Here is a 19,851-nt window from a genome sequence, read left to right as displayed (position 1 = left end):
GGTTGAACGTGGTCCGGAATTGCAATAGGAACATCTTCAGGACAGGGTGCAATCATGGGCTCTCTTGCGGGAAGCTCAGGCACAACGAAAATTGGTAATTTAGGCGCTTGTGGAGTCACCATAGGCTGGTAGCTAACTTCAGGGATCACTCCAATAGGCAGGGGCATAGGGGCTGGCAGTGGAATATACTCAGGTACAGGTGGCATGGGAATCGGCTTGGGTATAGGAGATTCTATCTTGACTGGTAATTCGGGCATTACCAATGCTGGTAATTCAGGGGGTTATGGAACTTCGATGGGCAGGTAATTGACTTCAGGGACCACTATTTCGTCAAGGCATGGTTCTGGGAGTGCCACGATCTTTGGTAAAACAGGCATTGCGACTGTGGGCAGTTCTGGTATTACAGGTTCTGGTATAGCGGCTATGGTCGGCTCTTCAATCGGAATTGGCAGTGGAATATACTTTGGTGTAGGTGCCTCAGGCAGAGGAACTTCAACTCTGGCAGGCAACTCAGGAATCACAAAAGCTGGCAATTCAGGCGCTTGTGGTATTATTGGCTGAATTTCTTGAATAATTTCTTCGTGTACACAGGGTTCAGGTTCTACGATCTCAGGCAAGACGGGCATTTCTAGTGAGGGTAATGCTGGTGCTACAGGAATGTTCAGAACAGGTATTTCAGGTTCGAAAACGGGTTCAACTACCGGCAGTGGCATTGGTGGTGGTACATACTCCGGAACAGGGATTAGCTGGTCTTCAAGACACGGTTCAGGCATGGGTACTTCAATCGCTGGGAGTTCAGGCATCACGAATGCTAGTAGTTCAGGGGGCTGTGGTACTACCATAGGCTGTTGCGGGATCGCAACTACTTCATCCAAACAAGGTTCAGGTTGGGGAATTTCGGGGTAAAGAGGCATTATGACTGGAAGTGCGTTCGCTGCAGGAATGTCCATAGCTGTCGTTTCTGGTCCTAAAGCGGGCTCGCATGGTTCGGCGATGAGTGAATGTGTTCCAACAATCACAGGTGCTGGGAACTGGGGAATCGGAACCGCTGCCAAAACTGGGGCTTCAGGAACAACTAGAGGGTTATCAGCTATTGGCAATGGCCCAATTTCGGGTTGTGTGTCATCACATTTCACGGCTGGTTGAATGTAAGCAGGAGCGATGTGTAGAGGATAGTGGTCCGGGCTGCCTGGCCAAGCAGGCATGAGGATCTTCTGGTGTGGGTGAGACTTTGGCCTGTGTATTACACGGCCAGATACGACGGTCGCCGCAAATATAAACAGTATCACGGTCTTTGAAACCTGAAACAATTTAGAAAAACAGCCGATTAAATTTTTTTGTACACATTTGGATAGAATTTGGCTGGTTTGAAGAGCTTATTCTGGGCGTAATAAATACGAAATCACAATTAGTCCCGAACTGTATGTAAAATACCTACTAGAACTAGGTAACTTTTCTAAATTGTATCCAAATATGCCAAAAACATTCGGCAAATATTTCAAATTAAAGAAAATACAGTATTGTATCTCGGGAGTCTCGAGGTTTGACATTGTGACATACTTTTTAAATTTACGAAATATAAAACAACCAAAGTTAAACGTAAGAAGAAGAAGTAATCCAGTATCTGAAACTAAATTAAAACTTTGATTTAAGAAAAAAAGTTTGATTAAAAAAGAAAGTTTTACCATGATTATGTAGTTCGTAGACACAAGTAGAAGATGTAATGATTGATTTAAAAACTTCGAAGCAATTTATACTTCGTTTTTTAGATTATTTCGAAATATAGAATAGTGTAATAATAACGAACCTGTGCAATTATTAATACTACATCGAGTATTTAAGTAAACAAATACTTAATATGCTATTTATCACTTAATTTGTTCTTTAACGACGTTGCATATTCTTGTAAGTACATTAGCACATCTTGATTTTAATCGAGTAGACCATCCATAATAAAAAGGGACCATCATGTAAAGAAAACTTAATTTAGTATTTTTTTCATTTATCATGCTTAAAGAAATTGTTGTTCTAAAAGGTGTGCAGAAAATGATACGTTTCTGCACTAGAGCATTGTACATTCCAAGTACGTTTTTTTTAAGTTTTTTACGATAATAAATTGAAATTTGGGTTTAATGGATTTCTTATACAATTTCCATTCTGATATTTGACTCCCCATTCTATAAATAACGATACGTACTTTTGCCTTGATTGTTAATTGAAAGTACCGTCAAGAAATATTATAAAAATGTATACTTAGTCATGTTTAAAAAAAAAAAGCGGCCAAGTGCGAGTCGGACTCGCTCATGAAGGGTTCCGTATTCAGGGGATTTATGACGTATTCAAAAAAAAACTACTTACTAGATCTCGTTCAAACCAATTTTCGGTGGAAGTTTGCATGGTAATGTACATCATATATTTTTTTTAGTTTTATCATTCTCTTATTTTAGAAGTTACAGGGGGGGGGGACATATTTTACCACTTTGGAAGTGTCTCTCGCGCAAACTATTCATTTTAGAAAAAAATGATATTAGAAACCTCAATATCATTTTTGAAGACCTATCCATAGATACCCCACACATATGGGTTTGTTGTTGTTGTTGTTGTCCAGCTCAACCCGACCGCTCGTAGCTCATTTGCGACGGACCGTTGCCAAGAGTGTACAGGACGCCCGGGTTCACGGCTCCTTTTGTCCGGCGGTTTCCACCCGAAAGCGATGGTTGCGTTATTCATTTCCCCTCTTCGAATCGTATGTCCTATCCATCTCCATTTCCGTGTCGCGATTTCTTCGCCAATGGGTGTTTGCCGGCATATACTCCAGGTCTTCATTCCGAATCGTTTTTGGCCAGAAAACGCGAAGGATCGACCTGAGGGACTTGTTGATGAAGACTTGCAGTTTATTTACATATGGGTTTGATGAAAAAAATTTTTTTGAGTTTCAGTTCACAGTATGGGGAACCCCCAAAATCTATTGTTTTTTTTTTCTATTTTTGTGTGAAAATCTGAATGCGGTTTATAGTACATCTACAGTGCCGACCACTTAAATAGCCTCACCTATATATTGTGAGTATTATAATTATACTTGATTATTTTTATCAATATATCTTAAATTTGAATTGTACGCCCTGACGTTTATCGAACGACACATTAACAAGTACGAACTTGTCTGCGCGCAAAACGTTGTGGACGCAAGAGCTAATACGGGACGTCCACATGAATAGCCTCAGTGTAACATAATCGCCCAAACCGTGCATTTAAGTTTCGCTTTCAAATTTATTTTATTATGATTAGACTTAATACAGATGGCATTATATTAAGTACCTGCAGTAACGCGATAAACACAGTGTTTTTGTGACTATGGGACGTGGTAAAAACTTACAAGTTTAGAAATTGAAAAGGTTAATTTTTATTTAACTCTAAAATTATCCCATCGTGAGATAGCTAAAAAAATAGGTCGCAGCCCTAAAGTTATTAATAATTATGTTAAAAATAAGGAAAATTACGGCCACCAGTATAAAGGACGCACGAAATTTGCCACTACGGATCGTGAACGTCGACTTATTTTACGCACTGCTCCAAATTCCACCAAGACCGCCAGGCAAATAGCTAGTGAAATAAATACTAGAGCATCTCTCTCTACAGTTCGACGGATTATTAGAACATCATCCCACCTCAAACGAAAAAAAATCATGAGTAAACCTCCTTTGCGCGAACAACATGTGGCGGGTCGATTGTCTTTTGCTAAAAAGTACATGTGCTGGAAAACCGAGTGGCGAAATGTGATTTTTAGTTATGAGAAAAAGTTTAATCTAGATGGTCCAGATGGATTTAAATATTATTTTCATGACCTATCATACCATATCATTCAACTCTCGGATCGGTGATGGTTTGGGGAGCAATTTCTTACTATGGTACTGTTGATTTAATTGTGGTAGACGGAAGACTAAATGCTGAAAAGTATTTAAATTTATTAAAAGAAACAAAAAGTAAGATCAGTAAAGTAATAGGTAGAAAAAAAATGTTTTTTCAGCATGATAATGCTCCCATACACACGTCAGCCATAGTTACAAAGTGGTTTGAAGAAAACCAGATTGAAGTTCTAGATTGGCCATCCTGTCCCCTGATCTGAACATCATGGAAAATGCCTGGGGTTGGCTTTCTCGGCAAGTTTATTACAACGGAAGACAGTTTAGTAATAAAGAAGAACTGATTCAAGCTATTTACACTGTTTGGGATTCTGTGGACGTTAATGACATACATTCTTTATATGAATCACTACCTAAACGTATTTTCGAATTAATAAGGTCTAATGGAAGGTATACGAAATCTTAAACGAAAGAGTTTTAATAACTAAACAGTATCTTTTAGCATGTGAGGCTATTCAAGTGGAAGGGTCAATTATTTGTTTGACGTTATTTCTTAAAACTTTGATTATATAACAATAAATATTTTATTTACTACTACAAGGCTTCTTGTTTTAATTCATATTTAATGTTTAATGTATATCTCCTTTTTATATTACTATGAGAAATATTAATTTTGGTGAGTGAGGCTATTCAAGTGGCTGGCACTGTACTTACCAAGTTTCAACAGTATAGTTCTTATAGTTTCGGAAAAAAGTGGCAGTGACATACGGACGGACAGACAGACGGACAGACGGACGGACAGACAGACAGACAGACAGACATGACGAATCTATAAGGGTTCCGTTTTTTGCCATTTGGCTACGGAACCCTAAAAAATACATGCATTTTACTTTCCTCGTATTCGAAATTAAAAGTAGAGTTTTTAACTCGTCTGCGTCTCACTGCGTTCGAGCACCAAACTACCTCGGCAGAAATAAATGCCTTTCATCCCTTGGTTAACAATCTACTATTTGCAGTGTATTAACACAGGTATGGACATACCGAACCCTCAGAAAGTATGTTACGATGCACTTGACCAGAGTCTTAGACATAATTTTCTTATTCCGACAATGCCTTTTTAATGAACTAGATTCAACTGGTTTAAAATTTAATGAATCCGAGTCATTAATTCAATTTATACAATAATCATCTTTTATCAGAGCTATTATAATTTGTATCTTGCTAATAATAAACAACACATCGTCGTTAGAGTCTGTGCGGAAAGAGAAGAGTCGTGGAATGTATTGGGCCCCATACATTCCACGACTCTTCTTTTTCCGCACAGACTCTAACATCAACTTTTCTTCTTAATCTGCTTTGACGACTGATATAGATGGTATTCTGACACTCCAGTGACCAGAAAACATGTGAGGCAGTACAGCGCCATCTATTTCAGCTTTCAAACTAAAGATCATTTTCTTAGGGGGCCCACTGATTACCAGACCGCCGGACGATATCGGCCTGTCAGTTAAACGCAAAGGGTGACAGTTCCGAACAACTGACAGGCCGATATTGTCCGGCGGACTGATAATCAGTAAGCCCCTTTAGAATTTACTTACATGTAAGTACAATTAATAACTCTATGGAAATCGATAACCTATTAGTTCATACTCATACTCATACTCGTTTATTCATAAAGCCAATTTACATGTCAAATATATTATACACTCACACTTAAACTTAAAATTATATATCGAAAATTAAAACAAAGCTTATTTACATGTCGAATTAAAATTGGAAAACGTTTAAAATTAAAATTGAGGTTAAGACGAAAGACTTAAAATTTAAAATTAGGATACATTTTAAACAGGTTCGCCAGGCATATATCCTAAATCCTATAACATTCAATTTAGGTTACGAAAGCAGTGTGCTAATGGACTATTATTTCATCGCTGCCCTAAAAACGGAACCCAAAACCTATTGTTACGCTATATAAATATGGGAATTAAGGCAATCGGTGCCAATTATGATTGTAATATTGTTCTGGTCTCACGGGAGCAACTGCTGCCTTCTGATCTTCCAGAGTGGAAACTAGAACTTATTGGAACTAGTCCGGTTTCCTCACGATGTTTACCTTGAACGAAAAGCGATTGTAATATTTGACTTTCAATGATACTTCGTACAAGTGCCGTGGTTTGAACCCGCGCTGTTTTGGAAATTCCACGACTCTAGGCCACCAATCCTTAACATTCCTTAATTTTTGAGTGCTATTTACAGATTCACTAAACATGATGCTTATAAATGTTAACTAAAGTTACTTCCATTTTAAAGACTGGGGATGTACTTGCAGCATCGCTGACGGTAGGGAGAGCCCGGGAGACTTGAACCATTATATGTATCCTCCTGAGTCCCGCTTGTCATTTTTGCTGTTTTGAATTTGGAACCTTGTACCTATTTTATTTTAATCCATTGATATAGTATAAAGAACTGGATACCCAATCAGCCGCCAAAAATGGCCCCACAAAAGTGATGTCAAAACAGATCATGCATTACTTTTTCGTTTAGTCTTGTTTGAAACGCTCAAATGTGAAGTTGTCAACAATTACGAAATGTGCCGTTAAAATATGTAAAAATAACAATGATAAAGCAAGGAAAAAGGATGGAATGTATTTCTTTCGGTTAGTTCTTTGGATAGCATTACATAATTTATGTAATCTGGTGGTAATTTTATGGTTTTGAATAAATTAATTTGTTAGTACCAAAGAAGGGATGTCAAGGAACAAAATTCTAATGAGTCGATGTGAGGTCAATATTTATTTTTATTTTTATATGGAATTCATAAGAAATAATAATAATATTATGTTTAAATTGAAGATTTCCAAGAAAACCTATGCGACGTGCAAAGTGGACTGCTATTTAATTATAGCAAGAGATAGGGGTGATGCAGTTTTAAACAAGGCAAAACGGCACTTGTGTGTTCGGTCCATTTCCCTGTTTCCGACATATACACCACCAATAAGGGCTTAAATCGACTAACTGTAAATGCTAAACCTGTCGGAACACAGTGACAACCACAGGATTTTAGTAAGTAAGTAGTAACCACAGGAAGTATAGGTAGACTTTATAAAAAAAAATCCAATCAGTATCTAAATTTCCCCGTGCATCCGTGCTATGAGTAAATGTAGATCTTAAATACACAGTTATTTAATAAGTAGAATTTATTTCAAGGAAATTAGTATTTAAAGACGTATACTTACGAATTAAAAATTTAATTTGTTTGAATTTGAACCACGAATTAATTTTATTTGAGCTCCCGATTAAATTAAATTTGTTTTATTTATTACTTCAATTGGTTTTCCTGTACAGTAGTACAGGAAATAAAACAAATTTACACCCGCACATACGGATATACTTTGGTACACTTTAATATGTATTACTATACATATTAAAGTGTACCAAAGTGACTCCATTCGTTCATTATTCTCGTTTGACGTTGTTTGACGTAAATACGTTACGTTTAGTGCCATCGGACTAAATTTTTTTAACAGTGTTGGTACTTATGTTTGCAAATCTGACACTTAATGCTTACGACATTAAGCTCTTTTCTGTACGAAACATTTATCTTGACTCAAAATTTACGTAAGCGTTTTTATCATCAATGCAAATGGTGCGAAACGTCATTGGGATCCACATTTCTTGACGTTTTTGTTCTGCTTTGTGTGTCTATTTCTTTTATATTAAGTCAGTGTTTTAATCCAAAATTCGATTTGGATTAAATCCTTAAAGGCCTCAGGGACTCAGGAGGGTATAAAGAAAAGTCTCAAAATTAAAATATGCACTTTTTGCATAGGTACATGTCCAGATAGATATACAATATTCGTTAGGTGAAATTGGAGTGCTGATAAAATAAATAATGGTATACAAAAATTTTCAGCTCTCTAGCAGTATCCAAGCCGAAACTACGGCGGGGGTTCGAAAATACGACGAAACGTGCCGAGAAAAGATTATGCACTGCCTTCTGCCCTTTGTCTCGTCTTGGCGGGGGCACGGCCGTGCCCTCAGATTAGATTTAGGCACTTATTTTAAATAAAATGGTTCAAGTCTCCCATCTGGGCAATTTACTTAACTCCCCCTTAATTCCTCTCATATTTTTCCCTAGGATCATATTTTTTTCTCTGCCGCGCTGTCGTTGTATACCTAGATGCTAATGGAAACAGTATCTCTACTTACAAGTGTTTTAAATCTGTCCGCAGCAAGTTTATATTAAATCCTAGTGCTCATACAAACACGTCTCTTGCTACAAGTAATAATAAACAAAGAGACGTGTAAAATTCTCCTGTACATCAATTTCATTACCCCCGTGGGTAGAAATCTATTTTAGATGTTTTATTGAGTCATGCATTCTTTGTGAGTAATTATTTTAGTTAGCTTTTTTTAGCTTCGAGATACGCATTTTAAAACTTTCGCTCGACATTGCCTGTCATGCGGGTCGTGGCAAACATTACCAGTACGGCTATCAACAGTTTGACACGAATATATTCGCTGGCGTGTGCGTAACTTGTTTTCTATACATGCGTCTCGCTCGTACTCGCATAATATACCACCACCACGAGCCATCACTAGTTACTGTTACCTAGTTAGTTTAGTTTTAGTACCTATTTAGTAGTAGTTTCGCCAAATGAGCGTTTCTTTTATTTTTTGCCATTTTTATTTATTGTGACCTTTTTTGCCACTTTTGTGTTATTTCTACTCAGAATCACGAGCTCTTTCCGTAAGCTCGTATGCCAAAGCGACCATACGGTCGTTAACCTTTTGGACGCCAATGACCGATATATCCGCACCGTAGGTTCAACGCCAAAGACCGATTAAACGGTCACAGAGCAACATCGATCTACGTGCATATACATAAAGTTCAACTTCAGTTTTGACACTTCAATGATGTGGCGTCTGAGTGACAGCTTTTGTGTTTGACACGGCGTGGAAAAGGTTAATACCAATACACACACAGAAAAAAAAACACTTATAGCGGGGGTGAGTATACACATGCGCTCTACATAAATAATAATAACACTGCCACTGTTGACACAAACTATGTACTAAATCCTATAACATTCAATTCAGGTTAGGAAAGCAGTGTGCTAATGGTCTATTAGTTAATCACTGGCCCAGAAACGGCGCCCTAAAGCCATGGCAATTGTTACGCCATAAATATGAGAATTAAGCCAATCTGAGCCAATTAGGATGGTAATATTGGTCAGGTCTCAGGGGAGTGGATGCGGGGGATGTGTAATTGTGTACTACACATCCCCCGCATCCTCTCTCATTACACAATGTGTAGTGTACGTTAAATAAAGTCACTGCATACTTTCAGCTCGTTCCATACACCCACAGTCTTATTTTAATGCCTTTCTTTATGTATCGCAGATGAGGGCGCCGAAGAGAACTATTATAAATGAGAAAGTGTGTCTGTCTCTTTGAATAAGAATAAGAAACCATTTATACCACACAAAACAGATAGGTTACAAAGGTCTGTGTGTTACCTCTTCACGCTTAAACCGCTGAACCGATTAAGTTGAAATTTGGTAGGTAGGTATATGTAGGAAGTCATCCCTAAAGAGGATGAAAAGGGAGTGGAAATTAGAAAATTAATGAATTGCCTGTTAATTGGTGAAAGCAGTTAAGCATTATTATGCTCAAAATTATTGCCATTAAATTTTATCCAGGCACTATACTTACTCTAACTGCTGGAACTAATTCCACGCAGACGAAGTCGCGGACAATAGCTAGTATACAGATATATAGTGGTAGCGCTCTTACACGACAGACCCACTTCACCCCCTTCACCATACCTAATAGAGACTTGTAGTGCGCTTATGAATAACTCTATTAGTATTTATCTACAGTACAGAGCATGGACGGATATCCGCCTATAATAAAATGAGAAATTTTCTTACATGCCTCTCTTCATTTATAACCTTAACGTACTTACCTAATTTCACCCATAAAATTTTGAATTCCCGTCGAGTGGGTAGTAAATACTTGTAACCACGAAAACTGTGTTACACAATTTAAACCCCCTTTTATCGTCCTAGATGCAAGAATATAACGACAGAGCGTGGAATTCGGAGAATAGAAAAACAAAAAAAATGTTTAGGTAGGATAGGAGTGTACGAAATTACTTCTGATGTTAAAATGAGACCTCAATAGTACCATTAGTACCTGTCCCAAATATGTTTCACCATGTTCGGTATAAAGGACTCTGACTGACTAAATAAATATTAATATTTACGCGAACCAAACATTGCTTATACGTTCCGAATCTTGTTCCCATTCAGAAAAGAGAGCAGATGTGAATTCTTAAAAAGGTAAATGACCCTAACTTACCTACGTAGTTACCTATTTATATTCCCTCCAAAATACCTTCACCCAATTCGCCGGTCCACATATATAATTGTACTAACATAACTGAGCTTTAGTGGACTTTATATCTATGTAATAAGGTTTACGTACGAATCGTCGTTTAACAGTATGGATGCATCACCTGATCGCGCCTATGAGAAGCTATAGGGAACGAATAGGGGATATTGGTATATTGATCGGTTCGGTGATGCTCCTGGCCAGTCGTGTTTGCCTGGTACTTTCCGAACGGTTGTCCATTATCGACGATTGCCGATACCTTTCCAATGTTCAATACCCTCCCTTCCTTTTCTGTAGGCTCGTAAAAGTCGTAAATGACTGTGGCGAATTATTTCACTCATTGTTCATAGTTTAATTTACCAATGTCATTCATGTTTCATATTTTCAGAGATAAAAGTGTGTTTAATTGATATATGTACTTAATTATAATTACCGATTTAGTAAATTGCAAATAATTCACATAATCATTGAGCGTCGAAATTAACTTTGACTTTAAAATCTTTATAAAATGTTAACGCATTAAGCGCCACATGTACCATTCACTATCCCGGGGTTAACTGGTTAAACCTGGAGTTACCATGGTTACCAGTACAATTTGACACTGGGTTAACGGTTTAACCTATTAAATTAACCTCGGGCTAGTGGGTTGGTGCAAGCGGCGCTAGTCAAGTAAGGTGAGGTGTTTCAGCGGTTATCGAGCAATCACCAATCAGCAACACAAATCATTTTCATGAACCCATCAAATTTAATCAACCATGCCTGACTGAGCACGTCATACGAGGGGTCCCGTGGGAACGATTTATCCTACCGCAACATGCTGCCCTGGTACCGTCGAAGAAGTTTCTTCCCGAATTTCTCACGCTTCTATCCCATTTTACAAGACGTAAAAACAAATGCGAGCATTATAAACCGTATTTCTTTATAAAGAGAATTTAAAATACAATTATACTTAAGTAGGTATTATAAGACGACGTCGCTGGGCAGGTATCTTTTCAATTTACAAAACGGAATAATATTCTTTTTTTTTTGGTTATTCTTCTCTTTGTAATTTACATCATTAATCTTGTCAAGTTTGACACATGCACTATTATTATTTTATTTTATTATTTAATAAAAAGTACAGTGATATTCTTAACTATAATCATAGCCCCGCAAAACTCAATAATGAGTTTGACTGTGGGGTCATAAGTCTCTGGTTAATATGTAACTTAATATAACTTAAAGTAGGTAAATTAATTACTACAATGTATTATGGTAATGTTTTTTTAACATAGATTTTAATTTGGACTTTTTGTTTTCGCATCTTATTCATAGTATAATTCGTATCATCAAATGATGCTAGCAAGTCCCGAATCAAATCGGTCCCAACTCAACTCTCAACTCAAGACCCGATAGTACTTGAGAGTTGAGACTACATTACAGAACATTATGGGGAACAGGCGGTCTAGTATGAGTTCCGTTCTGGCGCGCGACTCCATACATCTGGCGCGACGCGCGACTTCCAGTAGGTATGGAGCAGGGATGTTGCGGATGCAGATTTTTTGACATCCGCGGATGCGGATATTTAAAGGCTCACATCCGCGGATGCGGATGCGGATGCGGATGTCAAGATTAGGTACTTAGAAAACGTCAAATATTAAATTTTTAGTATTTTTTTATTAAATAAACGAAACGTCTAGTATTTGAGCAAGAATATAGTAGGTGCGTTATATTTAATAAACAGTAACTTCGCCGACTTTTCTGGATCTAGACGATTTGTTATAGGTAATGACGAAATTATCTAGCACTTACGCCGCCGCTAACACGTTCCTGTACCGACTTATTCGACATCCGCATCCGCATAAGCTCCGCATCGATTTTATGCGGATGCGGATGCAGATGCGGATGTTGAAAATAATGCGGATGTTCCGCGGTTGCGGATGCGGATGCGGATGTTCGCAACATCCCTGGTATGGAGTCGCGCGCGAGAACGCAACTCATGATAGACGGCCAGGTGTAGTAGTTGTAGTAAGTATACGAGTTTAAGTGGCTTGCAAATTTTTTACGATCCTCTAAAAGTTGGCACGTGTAAAGGTACCTATTTTAGGCAACTGACAAGAAACATCACGCCGAAAAACGTTTTGACATCTTCCTTTTTTTATCGCTAATCCTATTGTTATCATGATGTATTAAGTGGAATTGGGCCTTGTAGCCTTTATTTATATTTACCATTAATAAAAAAAATGTTAGGTTATATATTCGATGTCAGTTAATGTTAACATGGCAAAACTCTGTAAAATATATGTATAAATATATCGATAAATATTCAAAAATATGTATATCAGTAAGAAATTAAAATCAATTGATTAAGATTATTAAAAACACTGATAAACTAAGTAACTACCTACCTAATTTCTTTTTCCTTTTCAATTTCACATATAAGTACACATTCAGAACAATTACAGGGAATCCCAAAAATCCTAAAATCCACCAGGCATAAGTAGTAATCAAACTTGTAGGTGATTAAAAACCCAATTTAACTATTTGTTTATAAAAGTAATTAACTTTTATTACAAACATGGATGGAATAACCCCACAACATTTAAAAGACCTAACTTCAGGTATGCCTTGCGGCCAAAGTAATCACTTACTTGCAAGCATTACTCGTCTCGTTAACTTGATGCTTGCAGGAAAAGTTAACCCTTCTATTTTACCAACCCTCTACGGCGCTAATCTCTGCGCCTTGAAAAAAAAAGATGGTGGAATCAGACCCATCGCCGTAGGCTCAACCCTCCGCAGACTAACCTCCAAAATTTGCTGTAAATATATCATTTCGGACCTAGAAAAAAAATTTCAACCCATCCAACTCGGATTTGGTAGCAAAGGTGGTTGCGAAGCAGCCGTTCACGCCTGTCGAACTTGCCTGCATAGCCCCGAATGCCAGGTACTGCTCAAAGTCGACGTCAAAAATGCTTTCAATTCAGTAGACAGAGGCGCCCTGTTGACAGAAATCCAAAAACATAGTCCTAGTATCTATCCATACATGTGGCAGTGCTATAGCTCTCCCACAAAGCTGTCCTACAAAAAAAACAATATCCTGTCCTGCGTTGGCTGTCAACAGGGTGACCCTCTAGGACCGGCCATCTTCAGCCTTGCTATTCATCCCATTATTTCGGCACTAAATTCCAAATTCAACGTTTGGTACCTCGACGATGGTAGCCTGGGAGGAGAAGCGAATTTCGTCCTTAATGATCTTTTATCCATCATCAACCAATTCAAATCAATAGGACTAGAACTGAACACAAACAAGTGCGAACTTTATATCAACCCAGACATTTCAGACAAGCTACAAATCCAGCAAAATTTTGAAAACATCTGCCCAGGTATTAAAATAATGCAAAAAGACTCGCTCTGCCTGCTGGGTGCACCTGTTTTCGAGGAATCTTTTCCTGATTTCATCAAGTCAAAAGTTGATATTTTTTCAGAATTCTCGGGCCGACTCCTCGAAATTAATTCCCACATGGCACTCTGTATTCTTCGTTCCTGCCTTTTCGTTCCCAAATTGACATATTCCCTACGCTGCAGTCCCTTATGGAAGTTTCCAAACTTAACCGCATCCATAGACTTAATCCTGCACACCCAGCTGGAAAAATTTTTAAATGTCAAAATTAACGATCGCCAATTCCTCCATGCCACCCTACCAATTAGATTTGGAGGACTCGAGATCCGTCAAATATCAGGTGTCGGCTTACCCGCGTTTCTGTCCTCAGTACATAGTACGCTCACCCTCGTAGGCAATATCCTTACGCCATCACTCTGTGGTTTCGAGGTAGCGTACTTGTCTGAGGCCGAAGACGCCTGGAAAATAGCCTGCCCTGGAAGAGACCTACCCATAGATAAATCAGTTCAGAGAATCTGGGATCAACCTATCTGCACTCAAGTACATTCCCACATCCTAAACTCTTGCCTCTCCAGCCAGGAAAGGGCACGCATTTTGGCTATTTCGGAAAGAGAATCTGGCTCCTGGTTACATGCTCTCCCCTCCTCCAACTATGGTACATTGCTCATTGTCGCACCCCATCGCTGCCCCTGCGGAACTTTTGTGGACAGCCTTGGACACCACGGTTTATCGTGTTCTAAGAATGCCGGCCGCCTATCACGCCATGCCTGCCTTAACGACATCCTCCGTCGGGCCTTCGTCAGCGCCAACGTTCCAGCGATTCTTGAACCACCTGGCCTCGCGCGTGACGATGGCAAAAGACCCGACGGAATGACCCTTGTGCCCTGGAGTGTGGGACGGGCCCTTATTTGGGACGCAACGTGTGTGGACACCCTGGCACCGTCCCACCTCGGTTCAACATCACTGAGAGCGGGCGGGGCGGCCGCAGCTGCTGAGGCGGCAAAATGCCGCAAATATATAGCTCTCACTGACCGGCATATATTTGCGGCATTTGCAGTAGAAACTCTGGGACCGTGGTGCCCAGGGGCCCATAAACTAGTTCGGCAGCTGTCAAAAAAAATCTTCGAGGTCACCGGGGACCGTAGGGCTGGCTCGTTCCTCGCCCAACGGATCGGCATAGCCATCCAAAGGGGGAACGCAGCCAGCCTTATGGGAACCCTCCCACAGGGATCGGACCACATTATCTTTATTTATTTTTTAGGTATTAGTTTTAGTTTTGTAGGTAGTTTTAATTTTAGGTTAATTTTTATTTTAAGTTTGTTATTAATTATGTTTATGGTTTTAATAAAAATACCAAATTACAAACAAATATATCACTTTAAAAGACCGGTTCACAAAAACCTGGCGCCGAATGTCTTGTCGGTTCATTACAATCTCACGCCCTTGTAAATCTACCTGTAAATCTTCATAAGCATTAATCCAATTAAATTTTTGGAAACCTTCCATCGACGGCTTTTCATTCATTTTTAAATCCATACTACAAACCTTTTTTTAACTAACAATGAAATTACAACTCTATTTCTTCACATTAGAACTGAACATTAGATGTCTCTATTGATTGGAAAGATAGAGACAACTAGACGGTTCCCGTGTCCGTCTCTGTCTTCGCCACCGTTCATTGACCGGCTGGCATTCGATGGGAAGGATGGGATCGTTGGAATGCAGGTACCTCCTGTGGAATTATGAGCGCCTGGTATTTGTGGAGGCTTGCAGCAGTGGCGCCTGTTTCAGAACCATATTTGCCGTCGAAGTTTGAATGCATTTCTTCTTTTCACGGCGGTACCTACGGTTCTTCTCAAGATTGTAAAATCACAATGGAATAAATGCACATTGATAATCAAACGTTTGAACCATAAACGAAAGAATGATCGACTACCGATGATATGTTAATTAAAAATATATGTTTGTACAGTCGACGTCGAAGATATTTCTACAGCTTTGCACCTTACTCCTTTGTAATAATTATAATTCGATAAATATTAACATGTCTTTTACGTCGACTGGTCATTAAAATCGTGGCAAATAAGAGGTACTTAGTACCTTTGTCTTGCATTAAATAAGGGTGTTTTTTTATATCATTGGAAAGCAGTGTTATTTCTTTTGATCATACATTCGCTCTACTTGCGCCAGCTTAGTCAGGCAATTCTTCTGACCCTTGAATTAACCCTGGCAAGATTTACGCGTTTTACTTGTCATCTACACACAGACATTGCGGTCAACAAGCCTTGCAACACTAGCAGGTTCACAGGTTTTGCTTACTGTTTACCACGATATGGCTAACAAGCATACAGCTCGCCCGGTGGCAAACGATACGTAACCTATGAATGTTTTAAATTTACAAATGCGCGTAGTGATTACGTCGTTTACTTTTTAGGCTGCCTTTCTATTCTACTGAGACGCAGATGAGCGGAGATGAGAGGAGACGTGCGGAAATAACCATTAGTTATGATCCAGCGGACAGAGAAGAAAACCAATGCTATTGGTTCATTCTCGCATGTCTCCTCTCATTGGAAAAGCAGCCTTAAAAAACTATAAGTACAGTTCGTTTTTCAAGACGAGACAATTTGAGAAAAAGTCGTTACATGAGTAAATTCCTCAGCCGGAGCATTTGGTGGAGGAAGTTTATCCAAAACCGAACAGTGTATCCTTTTGGATTCAAACAACAAACTATAACATACTCCATATCGCCTCGATCGAACACTGTGTTTCCCGCCACTGCCCCAGTTTAAAGATTGAGGATTACCTTATCTTATACCTTTAAATGAGCAATTCTTGTCTTACCTCTAAACGAGCAATTCTTGTTTATTTATTTATATTTATTTCGGGGATCCCGGAAACGGCTCAAACGATTTCTTTAAAATTTGCTACATATATATAGGGGTTTTTGGGGGCGAAAAATCCATCTAGCTATTGAGGATTGAGGATTGAGGATTGAGGATTGAGGATTGAGGATTGAGGATTGAGGATTGAGGATTGAGGATTGAGGATTGAGGATTGAGGATTGAGGATTGAGGATTGAGGATTGAGGATTGAGGATTGAGGATTGAGGATTGAGGATTGAGGATTGAGGATTGAGGATTGAGGATTAAAGTAAACTCCTTGGTGATATATAGGCTTTATCAAATACAACCGATATCTAGTTTGCGTTGGTTACAACGACATCTCTCGGATAATTCGAACAACAAACAAAAACATACTCCACATCGGCTCGAACACTGTGTCCCGCCACTGTCCCACTTTCAAGATTAAAGTCCTCGGCGGCTGCGGGGACTTACCTAACTTTATACAAATTGGACACATTTCTTTGTGTTTGGTGACGGTTTTAGGCCATATTCACTCTATCCTAATACTTAGCGCGAATAAGTGACGCGTTACGAATTTAGTTATTTTTTGAAAAAATAAATGCAGTCATAACCATGTCATAACAAAACAACGGACCCGGGTAGGCATGTCTTTAAACTACGTCCAAAAGAGAAGTATGGGCACTGTGAATGTCATCTCGCTTTGTGTGGTAGGGCACAGCAATATACTTACTTCTTTGGGCACAGCACAGCGTATGTCATTCCAGACCTATAGTTCGTTTTTTTTAGCATTATAAAAAACTTGAAAGAAGGTAGGTATGTGATTTTGACATGTCTTTTAATTGAAAAACACTTTTTTAAAATCAATAACTATTACTTGTGAAAGCAGAAGACTATAAAATATCGTATTAGATTCATAATTGCTACATATTTACCGTAACTTATTTTTAAAATGTGTTTTTCAATTAAAAGACACATCAAGATTGTTTACCTTATTTCTAATGCTAAAAAAACGGACTATAGAGCAGAGCCCAAACAACTTGCCGGTGTGTGATTAAGGTTGCTAGAGCTCAACGAGAGTGCGGGGTGTTAGGGTGCGTGCATGTAACACCTCTGGAGTTAGTTAGTTAGTGCTTCTTGCAACCATTGTGCCTATTTTGGGTGAAACAAGGTAGCGCTACTGTAACCACCCCAGCTCCCCCATGGAGCCTAGCTATGTTTTAAGGTTGCTAAATGGCTCTTATTGTGCACGGAGTTCCTACTAGGTATTTGCTCCTGATACTTCTACCTGTTTGCAGTCTAGGAGTATGTGTTTTATTGTTTCCTCTTCTTCCTTGCACGATCTGCACATGGGGCTGTCTGTTTTACCCATATTGTGTAGGTGTTTGTTTAGTGTGTTATGTCCTGTGATTAATCCTACTAGGTATCTCTGGAGTTGTAGTGTAATTTGCCACCAAAGTAGTATAAACAAACTCACAGCCATCAAACTAATTATTCCTGTCCTTATTAAGCCCAATGTGCGATGTTCTATTTGTGTTCCAGAAATCCAGACTAAATAAGGAAGTTTCATTATGCTAATCAGGTTCAACGTCTCCAGGTCCCGAAGGAGTGCACCCTTTTCAAGTTAGTTGACGGGTCTGGGGTGTTGAACTGAATCTGTGTTTGTTTGAATTCGATCAAAATGATACTTTAAAGTTAAAGTCTTTGTTTGTCTATTCTATGGATTCATGGGCGCAATTTTATTTTGTACTTAGTCGATATTCTTTCAATTCTTCGCAGGGTTCTGATAAAATTTGGTAATTTTGAAGAGCTTTTAGTTTTAGGTGGAATAAACACCAATTCGGGACAAAAAAAAATTAAAATTCCATACATTTTCGTAACTAAGGGGAAGATTTTTTAAGACATATTATTTAAATGTATAGAATAAAATAGGGGAACTCTATCTTTTCACGAAATTTATCGAAATCTGATGAAAAATAACGATAACAAAGTAAAAATCGGACCTTATAACTTTGTTCTTTTATATTTATTGGAAAAAGGTAACTATTTGTACGAAATCTAATAAATACATCTCATCTAATCTAACATATACACAGATATAATATCATCTAGCAGCTAAACAAAAACTGCACTTTGGTTTCAAGGTGCAGCAGCACAGACAAGACATCCTCCAGACTGAGCATAGTAGCGCTACCCCCTCTGCCACAAATATACGGTAGTTTTACTCCATTTTCGAGTCAAAGTGTCTTTGTGTGACGTCCGTGTCATTGAACGGACCAAAGATTCTTAGTCTATGTGCAGCAGTAATGCAGCTGCAGTTGACATCCTAACCTTACCGTAAGTTTAAGATACTATCATGATACAGATTTCACTACAATACACTCGCGATTCCTGGCATTCGTATCACGCTGTCCAGAAACGGCCACAGCACGTGACATTCCCACGCTGCCAAGAAAGCATGACATGATAGAGCCCATCAAACTATTCGCACAAATATTTAGATTGGCAGGTTAGAGAGCTATTAAATGGTATATTTACGTGAATCAGGAAACCGATGATCCAGTCAATGTCTGCGTGATTTGATGTAATTATTGCGAGAATAGCGATGGCCAAGAAAGCTTAAGGTGCATCCACACACTTTTGTGGGGCAAAACTTTGCAACAGTAAGTAACTATAGGTAGGTAGGTATACTAGGTAGGCAGGACCTATAGACTGATTGAAATAGAGTCTGTCTAAAGGGGCCCACATATTACCAGTTCGCCGGACGATATCAGCCTGTCAGTTGTTCGGAACTGTCAAAATTTTGTTCTAACTGCCAGGCCGATACCGTCCGGCGGACTGTTAATCAGTGGGCCCCTTTAAGCTTATTTGCACCGACTTGAACGAACACTCACCTTAAAAAAGCGGCCAAGTGCGAGTCGGACTCGCCCATGAAGGGTTCCGTATTTAGGCGATTTATGACGTATTAAAAAAAACTACTTACTAGATCTCGTTCAAATCCATTTTCGGTGGAAGTTTACATGGTAATGTACATCATATATTTTTTTTAGTTTTATCATTCTGTTATTTTAGAAGTTACAGGGGGGGGGGGGACACATTTTACCACTTTGGAAGTGTCTCTCGCGCAAACTATTCAGTTTAGAAAAAAATGATATTAGAAACCTCAATATCATTTTTGAAGACCTATCCATAGATACCCCACACGTATGGGTTTGATGAAAAAAAAAATTTTGAGTTTCAGTTCTAAGTATGGGGAACCCCAAAAATTTATTGTTTTTTTTCTATTTTTGTGTGAAAATCTTAATGCGGTTCACAGAATACATCTACTTACCAAGTTTCAACAGTATAGTTC

At 38.7% G+C, this 19,851-nt stretch overlaps 1 protein-coding gene and 1 long non-coding RNA gene across 2 annotated transcripts in view; one reads left to right on the top strand and one right to left on the bottom strand.

The window, feature by feature from the left end:
- Nucleotides 1-281: 281 nt before the first annotated feature.
- Nucleotides 282-1,205, bottom strand: LOC134657132 (uncharacterized). Its single transcript, XM_063512684.1, has one exon. The coding sequence runs from the start codon at nucleotides 1,203-1,205 to the stop codon at nucleotides 282-284; it is 924 nt and encodes a 307-aa protein (XP_063368754.1).
- Nucleotides 1,206-2,332: 1,127 nt separating this feature from the next.
- LOC134657023 (uncharacterized) overlaps nucleotides 2,333-19,851 on the top strand; it is a 129,968-nt gene continuing 112,449 nt past the window's right edge. Inside the window, exon 1 of the long non-coding RNA XR_010097578.1 lies at nucleotides 2,333-2,583. This is a non-coding gene — a long non-coding RNA (uncharacterized LOC134657023). The remainder of the gene's footprint in view (nucleotides 2,584-19,851) is intronic.

The sequence above is a fragment of the Cydia amplana genome, chromosome 19 (assembly GCF_948474715.1).
Source record: "Cydia amplana chromosome 19, ilCydAmpl1.1, whole genome shotgun sequence".
In the NCBI taxonomy this organism is placed as follows: domain Eukaryota; kingdom Metazoa; phylum Arthropoda; class Insecta; order Lepidoptera; family Tortricidae; genus Cydia; species Cydia amplana.
Note: the sequence above shows the minus strand (reverse complement) of the source record. Positions and strands in the feature narration are given on the sequence as shown.